We start from the raw sequence: 15,066 nt of genomic DNA on the forward strand, positions 1-15,066 counted from the left end.
GTTTCGATATACGCGATACCCGACAATCGGACCTCCTCCAGTATCCTGCAGCAACACATGGGGTTACATCTGTGCACCAAGGTAAGTGGGGGGATAAACGTACCAATGGGGGGTCCCATGTGAGCTGAATCGATCCACCAGTCGCTTCGAGTTGACGTAGACTTGAAGGGAATGATGGGGGCGATTGAACCCTGTGAATAAATTGTGGTCAAAGTCTGTGAGTACACGTTAGACGAAGAGATTGTGGAAAGCTCACGTTGTCTGGACTCCCTGGAGTTCGGAGATCGTGCTCTTTCCAGCACGATTGCTTGCTTGTACACTGAAATAGTAGGTTGACGAGTAATTCAACCCATTAAAAATTGCTGAAGTTGTGCCCACCACCACTCGTGGTTCCGATACAGGTGTCATCAGTCCACACGAAAGGCCAAAGCCATGACTGCTGCTCTTGCGCGTAAGACAGCAGTTGAATGCACTATCCGAGCATTGTGTTGTAGGTTGTTCGCAGACCGACGCGTCCTCGATCAGCTGATACAGGCTGTCTTTTAGCTTCAAGGAGTTGCAAGCTGAACACGGACTCGAGGTGCTGCTGCCAAAGCAAGAAGTAGCACGGAATGCAGTGGCTTTGTACTCCATCGACGCCAATAATTCACCTCCGCGATTCTGGGATGGATTCCACGCAATCTCAATAGCTCCACCACTGGCGAAGACCAACGAAATATCCAGTGGCTTGCCTGGAGGTGTCAGTGACAGAGTGTTGAAAGATCCACCGACGGTGCGGGTGCTTTTCTTCCCTGCTGCATTTGTGGCAATCATCTTTACAGTGTACACTGTTTTGGCAGCCAAGTTTTCCAGCAGAATGGGAGACGATAGGGCCGATATCTGCTCCTCCCGTCCAGGTGACGTCAAAATGATCGTATAACCTGTTGACAACACGAAGTAGATAGTGAGTATTCAAAGCAAGGTTTGACAATCTCACCGTCCTAACTACCTGTTATATCGGCGTCTCCGCTATCAAAAGGCGACGACCATTCCAGAAGTGCACTGTTTCCAGTTACATTCGCTACAGAGACATCACGAGGTGTTGACGGGGCTGTGGAGGTTGTCGTACTCATTATACTTGGGCTACTAAACGAAGAGATTCCCAAGTTCGTAATAACCGCAACAGAAACCTTGTAGCTCGAGTTTGCTTGCAGAGATGTAGCGTTAAAGGTCACGTCGTCGTCAGCATCAATGCTGCTATCAATGTGATGTCCCGTGGTATCACCGATCTTTATCTTAAACCCGGTACAGTTGGCACCCTGCATATTCGCAGGCCTCAATATCAGCATCGAGATCATGCCACCAGTAGCCCTCAGGAAATATGGACTCGGTGGTGCTCCAGGAACAGAAGCTGCAGTAGTCCAAGCTTCCGTCGTATTCGTCAGCTGCAGACTGATGGGCACGGAGACGCAAATGTCCATAAGGTTAACTGCCACTGCCTTGAAAAAGTACTGGGTGTTCGAGAGAAGTGGCTCATCGTCCGAGTCGGAAGAATGCAAAATTTCCACTGCATCGACTGTGTCGCTCCCAATCGTCGTGGCGACTTCAAGGAAGACACCAGCATCATCTGTAGCCATGTACACGTTGTAGCCTTGAATACGACTTCCACCTAAATACAAAGAAATAGAAAGTGTTAGCGGAATGAAATTTGCATTAAACCCTTCGGCGCACCAGCTAGGAAATACCGTCATCGAGTGGGGGGGTCAGCTGCAGGAGAATGGAGGCGCCTGGATGGGCAAGAAGGCCTAAGCGTTACGACAATATCACTCACGACACAATGCAAGTAGGATCGCACCGGTTGCGTTTACCAGTGTGGGTGGAGGGCATGAACCAGGAAGCTGTAGCGATGCCGTTGTGACCACTAAAGGGTCACTGTCTGGTGACAACAAACCACCTTCATTGGTAGCAAAGGCCGAAATCCAGTATTTAGTTCGAGCGCTCAAGCCGTAGATGTTGAAGACAAGCTCGTCTACGCTGGAGACGGCAAGAGTCTGCTTTGTGGTAAAGCCAACGCTGTCGCTAACAACGACAGTCACATTGCTCAGGGCGACGCCACCTGTATCCCCTGGTGGCTTCACGCTCACTTGAACAAAGCCACCGGTCACAGCTATTTGTTTAGGGATACCTGGACTATTTGGTGCTGTGCGGTTCGATGTAGTAGCAGCTGCCACAACCGAATACAGTGGTTCTGATCCATTGACGAGAGTGGCCTTCACTTGGTATGAGTACGCCGTGTTGTTGCTCAGTCCATACACGTAGTAGCTACTCGTATCAGGACCGACGGTCCCTCGTTCTTGGTTGTTCACAAGTATGTACAAGCCTTCAACTTCACTGGGATTCCACGTCGTCGATATGTTCCTGTGACCGAGCAGCATAAATCACTACCTTTAGAGTGATGCTCGCTCAGGCGACTCTCAAACTCAGCGTACCAATGGATGTGCAACGCGCCGCCTGTGCTCGACGCCCACGCAACAAGCGAAGGTTTGCTCGTCTGTGCGCTAGATCTCGCAAGAGTGATGAGTAGCATCAGCCAGCACAGCAGCAGTGCCCTGGGCGCCATCTTGTGTAAGTAGTGCTGGCAGACCGAGACGGACAAGTGGCAAGTCAAATGTGGCGGATACGGCGACTGTTAGTGATCGCATTGACAGGCAGCGAGTGACCTTTGGCACCGGCATAATTGACAGCATAATCAGAACAATATATAAGCAAAAATTGGTGGCACTTGCCTCCCTCGCCTCACAGAGCCGCTACTACACTAACGCTCGCATCACACGGTCTGCCTCGGGAAACAAGAGTTTCAAAAACGGGTCTTCGGTTGACATGGCCTTCACCACGTCGGTGGCTTCGTGCCGGTAGCTCTTCTGCCATTTCTTGTGCTTCTTCAGAATCTGGTGGGCTGTGCTGCCTTGGACGCGGTCCTGTACAGAAAGTGGAGTAGCAAAAGGTTAGCTACTGTAGTGTCACAGCCCGTGCTCGGAGCCTCTTTGATCCATACCTTTTCCAGCATGTTCAAAATCTCGATCGCTTCTGCGCGGGCGATATGCTGCTCCTTCACCTTTCCGAGACTGTCGGGATTCTCCAGAATATTCAAGAGGAAGCCGAACAGATCAAGTCGACTTGCAAGATACACGATACCCGCGCTCGCGTCTCGGTCGCCGTGCTCGGGATAATCCTTGACGATTCGGCGCATGATCTCCAGCACAAACGCACTCTCGTAGTGAAGGGGCCCTCCTCGAACAGGGTTGAGGAGCGCCATCAAGCACGACAAGGCCGTGGAGCACATCGACTGCATCGACGCAATGCATGTCCGAGACATTGTACACACTCGAAGGATTCGAACAACGTTGACCACGCACGGCTCGCACGCTTGAGAACGGACAGTTTGGTTCAGATACTCGCAGCACTTCGCTGGGATCTGGAGCTCCGCTACGTTCTCCAGTAAAGGTGTTTCGAACTGAGTAAACAAGAACAAAACGTCAGTTCTCCATCGAGCAAAGCAGCCGTGGAGAGGGATGCGAGCAATACCTGAAGCAGACACACTAGTGACGACCCGACGAGGTCGATCAGGTTGATATCTCGCTGTATCATCTCGTCGTCCGCACGAGGCATCGTCGCGCGTTGTGCAGACGTCATGTGAGCGAGTTGCTTGAAGAGGACTTCGAACTCGGACCACAAACACGTCATGAAATACCTGTACGATGTAAACCATCCCCGTCAGTTCGAGATCAAATACGTTATCCACGCTAGCGAGCACGTACAGAGGATCGTGCAGGGCAAAGGTTAAGTCCTCCATGTACAATGTGAGGTAAACATTGCCGGCCATCGGAGCCGGGTAAAGGCCAGTGAAGTCAATCTCAAATGAGTCAACCACGGACGTGAAGTTCCCATCCTCCGTCTCGGTAGTCGATGTCGACGAGAAGTAAATGTTGAGGAAGTTGACGATGCAGTTCCTTTGGTGGTTGCGAAACTCAACGTTCCATACGAGCTCCGGCGTCTTGTGGTCCGTCTGCACAGCGGAAACAACAAGAACCTGTGAGAAACTAAACAAAGAGATATAATGGACGGAGCACTGTTTCTTACCATAATATACTCCACGATGGTGTCTGGACAGGAAGCGATTGTCCGAACGATAGCAGGCGGGAAGAAGCGGCACAGTGCACGTCTGGACTCAATGTTCAGTGGTGCTCCGTCCTGAACCATTTCAGAGAGAACCATCGCTGACGGGACACGCAAACGTTCTGCTGCGTCAAACTCGTCATCGACGATGGTTTCCTCCACAAGCAAGACCCATCCGATGAACTCCAAGTAGACTCCCGACTGAAGGATCTCTGAAACACACTTGGCCGCAGCTCCATTCGCACAAAGGTTGCGGATGATCCCGAGTGCTTCCGGTCCCACGTCTTGGCAGATATGAACCAACTCGATAAGAATATCGCAGATTCCAAACTCCAGTGCAGCTGTGCTAAAGTCTTCGAGCATCGACAGCACTTGAAGTGTCGCTAGGCAGTGCAATCGGCATGGCACATACAGCTGCTGGGTTAGCACAAGACTCTTCTCGGCATCCTCGCTCTGGTGAACTTCATTGTCCGGTGGGAACAGAAGACGCAACACCATCTTCATGGCGCTGTCGTTCGCAACCAGATTCTTTTCCACCAGCGTGGGAGCCACTGCAGTTGTGATCGACAGACAGTTCAGAGCCGTGACTCGGTCCATCGTTGTCCGCTGCTGTTCGTCGATATTCCAGCCAGCATAAGGTGGGAGTCGCTGCACCTTCTCCTCCTCGTTCACAAACTCCGGATAGATAAGCTCTCCACTGTCGATAAACGAGAACAACTCCTTGAAAAATGTTTCAGTGAGTCCCAGCTCGGCGACAGGTGCAGGGACCATGCTTTTCTCAATGACGAGAAGACTTCCCATGAGTATTTCGACGTACAAACCGCCGACATAGAGCAGATCTGCTAGGTACATGAACCGGAATTTGATGGCGTCGACGTATTGTTCGTTCGTCGTCATTGCAGGCTCGACACTGGCCCGTGGGGATACGAGATTCATCAGCTCTTGTCGCATCTCACTGTTCCAAAACAGCGTGTAGGATTCGCATTCTCCGTGGAAGATCTTCAAGAATTCGTGATGACTGCTCAGTAGCAGAAGCACAGACAGGTTCGGAGTCATTAGCGAGTCCACAACCCGTTCGGCCACAGGATTGGGTGGAGATTGGAGCTCGCTTCTGTCAGCAAACAATCCTCCAAGTCTGCAAAGAGCACGAACTGCCATGATAGCTAATAGGTTCTGGATCTCCACAGCTACGGTCGCGTATCCTCCTTCCTCGGTCTCAATGCTCTGCTGCAATCGGGTTTGGACGATGGCGTCATCCAGCTCAACATCGTACGTTGAAAAGAGCTTGAACAGTTGCCACAAAACGCCAGCTTTGACAAGGCGTTGCTGGTTTTGCTCCAGCTGTGCCATTCTCGACATGCCTACACGCAAAAAAAATTAGTAAGGGATTACAATTTACGATTCTTTGGTCTACATGTGGATAGAACTAGCGCGTACCTTCAAGAACTTGCTGCGTAAGCTTCGACAACAGGATGGACTTCTTTCCGGCATTGTTCCACATCCACAAAATGTGAACCATATCCACCAGCAATGTTGATGACTCCGCAATCCATTCTCTTCCACGAGGAGATGCCAAAAGCCCCGTAACTGTTTGGAGCAGGTAGAAGCACACCTCCAACAGTTCCGGTCTGTCAGTCGCTTCACAGCCAATCATCGAAGCAACACAGAAATTCACAACCCTTTCCAGGGTGTTCAAGTGTGCCTGCTCAAGGAGTAGCTCGCCGTTGGCAACCGATACTGCACACGTGTTGTAGACGAGCTCTGCAGCGCAAACAGATATCTCAAGGGTCTGAGCTGGAGTGGTGCCTTCCGAGGGGACTCCGTTTGCTGTGCAGTGGGAGTCCAGTAGTGGAAGCAGCAGATCGTACGCATCAAACTCATAATCTGCGAGCTGTTCTGGGTAGCGATTGCACATGATGACTAAAGAGTGAAGCAGAAGTAGCAAATTCGCAGGGTCGTGGCCGGTGGATAATAAAGTTGATCGTGGGCATGTAAGAATTCGGTATGCCTCTCGCAGTTCATCCAGCCTGTCATCGTACAGAACAAAATCGTTAAGATAAGTTGACTAACCCTCAGTGCTTAGTGCGTACCTCTCAGTGTATTCACTCGTAGAGATGCTGGACTGAACCAGTGCTCTGGCCTTCTCCTTAAAGCCAGTACGAAGAGTAGCGTCAGAAGATTGCATACCTTCCTCGTCAGTAACACCCAAGACTTGTCGTGCTTGAGCGGATGTCATGGAAGTATTTTGTCGGTTCACTTCGGCGCGCCATTCCATGGTTAAATTCTCCATGAAATCCAATGGATCAGCAATATCGAAGTTGTCGTGCTCACAGTACTGACCGAGATAAACCCCTCCACACCAGACTTCATCGGCCAACTCCTTGAACGCAACAGGTGCCATGGGGCAAAAACGCCAATCACGAGACGAATCTTCCTCCAAGACTTCAGCATAATCTTGCAAATGGGCCTGGCATACGGTCTCCAAATGCTCCCGCATAGCGTCATTCCAGATCACTTCTGGTGACTGTTCTCCCTCGCAGAATACATTCGTGAACGCAGAAGGAGATGACTTTTCTAGCAAGTTGATCATAGCTTGCGGTAGAATACTTTTTAGTGCGCTCACTCCGTTGAAATCAGCCTGCTGCTTATGTGTAGCCTTCAGCAACCCCGCCATAGACTTGAACTCGGATGTTCCTCCCACGAACGCCAGGTAGAACAAGCCCCAAGAGAACAACGCAGCACAGTTTGTGGCGTCTTCTTCGGAAGGCTCAATAATTGGCTGCTGATCACTGTACAAAAACTCGAGCAGCGTGGCAACCTTTCCCCACAGTTCAGGATGGTTGCTTCGGATCAAAACAGGCAGAATTTGACGGGCGTATCTCCACAGCGTCGTTTTTCCTCGAGGCGGCGGGAAAATGGGCGAAGCGGAGTCATCACCTCGTGTGCTATTGTTTCCTAACAGTGAGTTACTGTGAGCAACCGAGAGTAGAACGCTGATTGCATCGTGCGCCATCTGTAGCGGGTGCAACCCGCCTAGAATGCCCACTTCCCACCGCAGCTGCGCAATTTCCATAACTTTAGCCGTTGTCGTCATTGATTCGCAAGCTGCGTCATCTTGGCGTTTAACCCAGTAAGAGCTCATGTCAATGTGCTCTTCATCTCGCTTTTGCTTCAGTTCGTTCACGCTGAATGGCCCAAGTTGCTCGCCTCCGTCAGTTTCGAGAATCCACAGCTTCTTCGGCTCGGTGATGTCACCGATTTCGCGGTTAGTCGAGTGAGCCAGTTGGAGAAGCTGAACCGCCAGCTCCAGGTTGCATTCATTGCCCAAAACTCGACGAGCATTTCCAGGGTGCATACATAGCGCCCGAACGGTCTGCAGGAAGTTCACCAACATGGAAGCATGCACAGTTTCACCCATGAGCGTCCACAGATGTTCGATCTCTTCGAAGTTCACAGCATTCACATATCCAGCATGAGCAGCTGCTACGACTCCCATGCTCTTAATGCACAAGATCGACGCTTCCAAATCGTCTCTGTACTCGGCGTGGATGTTCTCTCTCAACATCCGAACATACAGCGCCGCCAGTACCGCTGCGGGGTTTCGAACAGGAACCTGCTCCGGTGTCAGTATAATGAACTTGTCTTCCTCCGTGACCGTTCCAAAGAAGGACATTTTGCTCCGCAAATGCGCCAGAACTCTGATGTAGCATCCGCCAACGACGACCTCATTGGCGAGACTTGGGTAAGGCACGGCAAAATCCTCGTAGTTCCATCGAGCTTTCATCATTCCGCTGTTGATTTGGAACTGGGTGAAATGCTTAATCTCAACGAACAGTGCAGACCGAAGCTCCTCTCTTGTCTGCTTATTCCAGATCATATGAACAGTCTCATGGTCCAGACTGAGCATGTGAAAAAGAAGTCGAAAGTTCTCTTGTGCGCGGGCAGAGCGTGACATCGCGCGATGTCTTCCCTTCGAGGACTTGATCCCATGCTGAGAAGGCGACTTTTTACCACTAAGCGCACCTAAGAAACTAAGAGCGACATCTCTTTTGCGGAGACGCGGTGCCGGGTCGTGAGAGCTGGAGGTACGAGACTTGGCTTCATGCCTCGAGTTATTAGCTGCGTGCAAGCTCTTTGAGGTCCCGTCGACTGAACTCTTCAGTTTGCGTAGCAATCGAGCCTTCGACTGCTCGTTTTCGATCGGCGTCTCATAAGAATTCCGTCCGTTAGTGCCATTCCGCGTCAGTGATGCTCGTTCGCCTGAAAATGATGAGCGAACCTCAGGAATGGGCAAGTTTGACACTGACAACCGCCGGTACTCTGACTGAAGTCCGCTCTGATGCCCACTGCGTGAACCCACATCTCCCATGGACACACTCTTTCGCGAAATCTTCTCCTGAGGGATTTCGGCGTCTGCAATACTACCGCTTTCGCCGCCAGAGAACCAATCCAGCGAGCCTCCTTGGGCTGTAGATTCGCTTGTAGACGAAGCACGGTCATCGTCGTTGTACTCGAGTAATCGTTCTTGACGTTCAGCTTCCATTGCTTCCCGCTCCAATCGATCGTAGTCTTCGATCTGCGCCGCTGTTCCGGGAGGTTCCTTCAGCAGATGGAAAAAGCCTGACGGGATCATCCGGGACAAAAGCTGCTTCGATCCATCGTGATGACTCATCCAAAGAGACACCAAATACCTGCTCACGCATCTCTGATCAAAGGACTCGTCAAATAAACCTTGATAGAAGTGACGCAGAACGATGCCTTCTGTCAGGGCTTTGTCTCGGATGCTTGAAGCCACAACGGGGTCGCATTCCTCGAGAGCAGTCTTCAGCAACAGTGTACCTGAAAAAATATCAATAAACAGAACGTGAGCAAAATTACGACAGTGGAGACACTAACCATCGCATATACGTACACGCCTCGACGGTGGTTGCGCAGCGAGACTGGAACAGCACTTTCAGTATGGTGCTGTAGTATTTCGCCACTCCTTCTGCTAAAGTCATGAACTCCACTGGCCCAGTCGTCGAAGCTCGAGAGCAAAGACTACCCTCCAGGGTCTGTAGCAACCCCATCATGACAAGAGGCCCAGCTCTCGGTCTGTGACTTGAGTTGTTGCTTTCACGATCCACATCAATATCTTCCAAATGCGTGATAAGGGACTGGGTTAAGTAGGTGTTTGCGAGAAGCACATTCTTGTTTTGCGTCTCGACTTCCTCGCAATATTTCACGGAAGCTTTGTCGAGGCCTGTTACGGGAAACAAATCACGCACATTATAAGCCGCACGGCAAAACAATTATCACCATTGTCAAGGGCTCTTCACAACTCACCGGCTGAACTCGAAGGCGTATGAGCTGTCAGTCGTCGTAGCAGCAGCGTTGTCCAAAAAACAACGAATTCCTCGCCATTGTTTAACAGGTTTGTGATCGTCTCCGATATCTGACCGGCCTGACCGATCTCACGGAATCCGTAGTAGGACGATGAGATGCGGAACAATGCCTGAAGGAGGGTCACCGCAAAGCGCTCAGGGACGGGTTTTGTTTTAGCCACATAATACAGCTGGGCACAAATCGGCCGTAAGGCATCCCCGATGATCGAGTGTTTCGTGTTGTATGGGATCCCGCTTGCAGGGACGTTCGCGTTGAACTCAGCTACAATTTCTACGAAGCTAAGCAACATATACACCAGTTAGCAGTGCCAAATGAGAAGAACGACTGAATATAGTTTCGAGCGAACTGTACCCTCTATCGCCGACTTTCATGGAGTTCCCAAACTTCCCCACGGATCCCATGCGCTGTAGGTACCAACTTGCGATGGAAGAATCGTTGAAAAATGACTGTGTTTCTGTGGTATCCTCCACAGCCGAAAAAGGCAGCAGTCGGAGTCCTCGCTGATTCACAAAATTTGTGACAAACAATTCGGGGTTCTCCTCGCAAGTCACGCAAATGTCGTAGATCGCGCTTAAGACGCCATCACGATCCTTTGCGACGTAGGTCCGCATTTGGCCGTTGCGAAACTGGATCTCAAACTGCTCTGGGCTCGTCGGCTCCCGCACTAGCACGTAGATATCCGCGTATTTGTAACACGCCACGACTTTATCCTCGCGATCCACTTCCACCAGCATCTTATCATGCAGCGAAAGAATTCGCTCTTGTGGTTCATTGTACTTGGGTGTCTGTTTCCTCACGTGGAACTGCACGAACGGTTCACCGTTGTTCAGACCATAGTAGCCTCTCTCCTCTTGAATCTTCTCCGCCGTCACATTGGTCCTCGCTTGAATCTTGCACCCAATGGCTTCAGCTGCTGTCTGAATCCGATGATATATTTGTGCTCTTTGCTGACTGAAAAAGAGTCTACTCCGTCCCGTGTACCCAATGGCAAAGCCATCCTGCGAGTCCGTGAGATTCGTCAAATGCTCCATCTCCGTGTACAGGTACTTGGAGCGGACAATACCCGGTTGGGTAAGGGTAACCCCATCCATCCCTACTTCCAGCGTGCAGTTGATTGTGTCCCCTTTTCTCGACCACTTGGAGCATCGGAAGCTCGTATCGGGACGAGCATTGTGTTGCTGGTACTGGTCTTTGAGTCTGTAGAGATCCGAGAGCAGTCGAGAGCGGAATCGACAGCGTAGTTTGAGCTGCTCGTCCTTCTTGGCACCTTTTAGCGTCAAAGCAAACCCCTGTGCGTCTGAGGGGTCGAGGCTGATACTGACTAGCGCTGTGAGTGACCAGGTATTGGTAACTTCGAAGTCACGTGGGTCGATGGTGCAAAAACGCGTAGGCGCTAATGCCAGAATGCGCTCGTACTTGCCTCGCCACGATACTTTAATCACCTGGTACTTGGCCACAAACTCCTCAATGGGCGCCGAGCTCAGGAAGGAGGCTTTGTCTCCGTTCTGGGAGCGACTGCTACCACCGGGCGTGCGATGCAACAGATTGCGGCGAGACTCGGCGTCGGGGAGGGAGACTGTGGGGGCGCCACGCCCGCCGCTTCCGTTGCTGCGGCTGCTGGCGCTGGCATCGGTGGCCGCGCGCCTGAACAACGAGGTCGCGTCCGCCATGAAGTTCAACTCCTTTTGCGGTATCGGTCGAGGTGATGCTCATGATGAGCCTCTTCACCTATTGTGCAAGTGCAGCCAATCAGAAAGAAGGAAAGTTCACTTTGCCTATCCAGCATTTGTCACATACGACAATTGTAGGTTTGGAATACTGTAGGATAAACTTGAGTAATCGAAGTTCCAGCACGAAGCCAACATGCTGTGCACCTTCGGCTTGTCATCGCGCTCGCTGACACAGCGCGCGCATGGCAGCATTGGGCACTTATGCATTGACCGCCGCAATCGTTTGCAGCAGCATTTCCGTATGGGTGGCGTTGTGTCTCGCGGCGTGGGCACATCCACCCCGGAATCGAAGGAGCCCAAGACCGAGCCCGAGCCGAAGACGGCGCTGCTGGATCGCGTGGTGGACAAACTCAATGAATCCATTAAGAAGCATCCGGCCGAGACCATTGCTGTGCTCTTTGCCTCTGATATTGGCAGCATCGGCGCAATGTATGGCATCATCTCGCTGACGGGGCTTAAATTCTCGCCGGAATTCGCCTTGGCGTTCGCTGCCAGTCGCCCCTTCCGTCGCTTCCGTCTGCCGTTGGACTTGGCGGTTGCTGCTGGCGCTGCTAAGGTTTTCCCTGCCTTGTCCAAAGTGCGCCTGTCGGACCTGACGGGTGCTCTACCAAAGTACGTCTTCAACGAATACTGATTACTCAATGTAGTTGCTGGTTCTGCACTCACATGTTTGCTGTTGTTATGTGTAAGCTATTGCAGTCGAGCAAACACCTCTACCGTGTCTACAGCCTCGAGTCCCGGCTTCATGACCAAGGCCATGGACACTGCTAAGGAGGTGGTCGACAGCTACGGCGCTGCGTACTTGATGGGATCCCGTCTGGCTGGCGTTGGCGTGGTCTGCTCGCTGTACGCCCTCATCAAACAAGGAGTGGATGTCATGCCGATCCTGGCCTCGCTAGGCATGGGAGAGGTGGGCGAAGCGCTCGGCGGTTATGCTGCGGCAGTAGTTTTTGGGAGCGCTATCTACCCAATGACATTGGGCATCTCGGGTTACATCGTGCCTGTTGTAGCCAAGCTGCGCAGGACGATCATGCCGTGAATGGTGACGAACTCTATCACAAGAACAGTCGTAGAGTAAATATCACCCTGCATTTTCTGACAGCTTAATATTCCTTGTTTTCTTGTTTTTCTCATGAATGCTCAGCGTTGTAAGATCCACAAACATCACACCGTTGGCATTATCGCTTTGGCATCCCAGATGCCGCCGTCCAAGAATCACAGCATCCCAAGCCGAAGTCCTGGACACCAGCAGCGCTCAGCAGAACACCCGTGCCCATGTACTTTCAATGAAAGCAGCTCCGGGATCTGTGATCTCAATGTTTGGCAAGGCACAACTCTCGACGATGAGGCGGCTCAGTCTGGAAAACGACTACTTCGTCCGAATCTGCCTGTGATCAAATGCAAACACTGGACGCAGCTTCGGTTTCCAGGTTACACCACTACCTTGTGATCGTGACCCAACAGGAAAATAACACTGCGCACCCCTCTGGGATTGTGCTGTTCTTAATAGCTCGCTTGTATCATTTAGTCTCAATTGGCTGGATTCCGTTGCTCTGTGTATTTATCGGGGTCTATGTCGCTGTCGTCGGCGTGTTTGCGCTCCTCTTCGCCGCTTGTTATGGGTATGGATAGGATAACAGCGTAGTATTATGACTACCTTACCTTACGTTCATGTTTTTGCTGTCAGACTTCCAAAGAGCTCGGAAAACGCGAGAAACTACTTCAATTTGAGTCTTCAGACACTGTCGAGCTGTGGTAAGTTTGCTTGAATAAACGAGCTCGAATAGATTTTAACGACGGGGTAAACAATGCTGTTCTTCAACAGGGTATGGGGACCTCTCTCCAGCGAATACCTGCTCCCGTTTGATGGGTGGGATGGAGTCGTTCCTGTCAATGCTGCTAGTTTCCTTCATGACTGGCGTTGCATTTGTCAAATTTGCACGCCCCCACCCCACCATTGCATTCAGCAACGTAAATTTACTGCTAAACGTACTTTCGAGACCATCGAGTCTCGACGCAACTAATACCGGCTACATTGACGCCAGGTGTTTACCGTCTCGCGTGGTGAGAGTGGCCTAGAGATGCGCTTTCGCGTTGCCAACGAGACTCACCGTGACCTTGCGAGCAAGGGTGACATTATCGATGTTGGTTTCAAGCTGATTCTAATGCGCATTGAGGTATGAAACCATTGCACTCTACTCGATGTAGTTCATTTGATCTACTGTACATGTTTTGCTACCAATTGGCGTGTCTGCTCGTTTTGTACTTTGAAGACTGGACAGCATGGAGAGAAGAGACTTTGTTACTACGACTTGAAGCTGAATATAGCACGCATCATTTCGCTAAGGTACATTCGATCGCGTACGGTGTTCGCACTCTTTTAATTGCGTCGTGCTGATGCTGATTTCTCGCATGCGTCAAACAGACTGGAAATTGAGCTGATCCACACTATCGATACCACCAGCCCTTTTATCGACCAGACCTCGGACGACGTTGAGCGCTCGGATTTCGTCCTGATCCTTCTGGCGTCTGGTTTAGACGAAAATCTTCACGATATTGTTCACAAGAAATACGAGTATAGTCGAGAAGCGATGAGGTGGAGTGCCAAGTTTCTTCCCATGCTTGACTGGGACAGTCATCACAAGTTCATCGAGCTAGATCTCCACAAAATATCGGCAGTCACCCCTCTTGTGAATAATTCGGCTTATGATCATGCGATCGACATGGACATCACCAGTTTTCCGGTACAAGATAAGGATTCCTCTTCCTCCTCTTCTTGCAACGAATCGAACCGCGAGCTTGTTAGGAACACAAGCTATTCAAGTTCACGGGACCACCAAGCCGAAGACATCATATCACACAAGATGGCTGATGGCAGTCTATGCGGGATAAGCGACAATCACGACAATGCAGCGGCAATACAAAGACTTGATAAACGTGGCCAACATAATGAAGATGAACCAGAATCGAAATGTCATTCAGCAAGCGGTAGACCATCAACGCCACCTCGATCTACCCAACGCCAAAGACGTGATGTGTCCCGCTCGTATCGACATCACGACCACGAGTTCTTTGGGAAGGAACAACCCATGAGTCTATTGCAGCGAAGAGTTCGCGTCAAGAATCGGTCGTGCAGATTGCTGTTGAACGGGATATACCAGCGAGCATTGGCAGCCTCCTGGCCCAATCTGCTGCTGTGTCTGATTGCATGCTACTTGGCTGTGGTCGCTACAATTGCGCTGATTATTGCCATTTCGGTACGCTACCAATTACTGAAAAATGTATGACAATGACGCGCTGGCCTCTGACATTGTGAATGTGACAGATTCACGAGCCATTGACGCAACGTACGCAAAACGACTTCGGACTCAAATATGGCGAGCTTTTCTTCTTCTGTGTCCAAACAATCTCCACGGTTGGCTATGGGACTCTGAGCCCACGGCAAAATAGTGACGTGGCCAATTTCTTCGTCTTCCTTCTAATTTTTTCCGGCCTGTTTGTCTCCACTCTCGTAACGGGTTTGTTGGCTTGGAGCTTTAGTGCTCGGGTGCTGTTTGCTGATCAGTTCGATAATATCACTACTCTGCAGGCATAACGTGGGCAAAATTCTCCATCCCGAAGGCTTCAACGCTGTTGTACAGCGACTTTCTGCTGCTAACAACGTTCCACTCACATCGCGCAGTTATGTTTCGCGCTGCCAGCAACCGCAAGTTTGGCGTTCTCGTCGAGGGATCTTTCAGGTAAGTAGTCATTTGATACTAGCTGAATTGGTTATGTGATCTAACGTCTTGGTCCT

The 15,066-nt window shown here is 50.9% G+C and overlaps 6 protein-coding genes across 6 annotated transcripts; 4 read left to right on the forward strand and 2 right to left on the reverse strand.

The window, feature by feature from the left end:
- Positions 1-252: 252 nt before the first annotated feature.
- PITG_18093 (uncharacterized protein) lies at positions 253-1,616 on the reverse strand (the record flags this gene model as incomplete). Its single annotated transcript, XM_002997675.1, has 2 exons — positions 253-920; positions 989-1,616. 2 exons carry the CDS (start codon positions 1,614-1,616, stop codon positions 253-255), a joined length of 1,296 nt encoding a protein of 431 aa, XP_002997721.1.
- Positions 1,617-2,716: 1,100 nt separating this feature from the next.
- On the reverse strand, positions 2,717-11,210 carry PITG_18094 (uncharacterized protein; the record flags this gene model as incomplete). The annotated part of the gene is made up of 11 exons (XM_002997676.1): positions 2,717-2,957; positions 3,035-3,493; positions 3,565-3,730; positions 3,798-4,045; positions 4,120-5,516; positions 5,593-6,182; positions 6,246-8,994; positions 9,068-9,397; positions 9,481-9,818; positions 9,892-11,019; positions 11,098-11,210. 11 exons carry the CDS (start codon positions 11,208-11,210, stop codon positions 2,790-2,792), a joined length of 7,686 nt encoding a protein of 2,561 aa, XP_002997722.1.
- A 213-nt stretch (positions 11,211-11,423) lies between these two features.
- On the forward strand, positions 11,424-12,309 carry PITG_18095 (uncharacterized protein; the record flags this gene model as incomplete). Its single annotated transcript, XM_002997677.1, has 2 exons — positions 11,424-11,882; positions 11,970-12,309. 2 exons carry the CDS (start codon positions 11,512-11,514, stop codon positions 12,307-12,309), a joined length of 711 nt encoding a protein of 236 aa, XP_002997723.1.
- Positions 12,310-12,468: 159 nt separating this feature from the next.
- On the forward strand, positions 12,469-13,001 carry PITG_18096 (uncharacterized protein; the record flags this gene model as incomplete). The annotated part of the gene is made up of 3 exons (XM_002997678.1): positions 12,469-12,700; positions 12,781-12,892; positions 12,968-13,001. The coding sequence occupies 3 exons, from the start codon at positions 12,469-12,471 to the stop codon at positions 12,999-13,001; spliced, it is 378 nt and encodes a 125-aa protein (XP_002997724.1).
- Positions 13,002-13,145: 144 nt separating this feature from the next.
- On the forward strand, positions 13,146-13,896 carry PITG_18097 (uncharacterized protein; the record flags this gene model as incomplete). The annotated part of the gene is made up of 5 exons (XM_002997679.1): positions 13,146-13,241; positions 13,316-13,447; positions 13,544-13,617; positions 13,696-13,797; positions 13,860-13,896. 5 exons carry the CDS (start codon positions 13,146-13,148, stop codon positions 13,894-13,896), a joined length of 441 nt encoding a protein of 146 aa, XP_002997725.1.
- A 463-nt stretch (positions 13,897-14,359) lies between these two features.
- Positions 14,360-15,014, forward strand: PITG_18098 (uncharacterized protein; the record flags this gene model as incomplete). The annotated part of the gene is made up of 3 exons (XM_002997680.1): positions 14,360-14,491; positions 14,596-14,788; positions 14,860-15,014. The coding sequence occupies 3 exons, from the start codon at positions 14,360-14,362 to the stop codon at positions 15,012-15,014; spliced, it is 480 nt and encodes a 159-aa protein (XP_002997726.1).
- Positions 15,015-15,066: the final 52 nt, after the last annotated feature.

This window comes from Phytophthora infestans, genomic scaffold (genome assembly GCF_000142945.1).
Source record: "Phytophthora infestans T30-4 supercont1.68 genomic scaffold, whole genome shotgun sequence".
Lineage (NCBI taxonomy): Eukaryota > Oomycota > Peronosporomycetes > Peronosporales > Peronosporaceae > Phytophthora > Phytophthora infestans.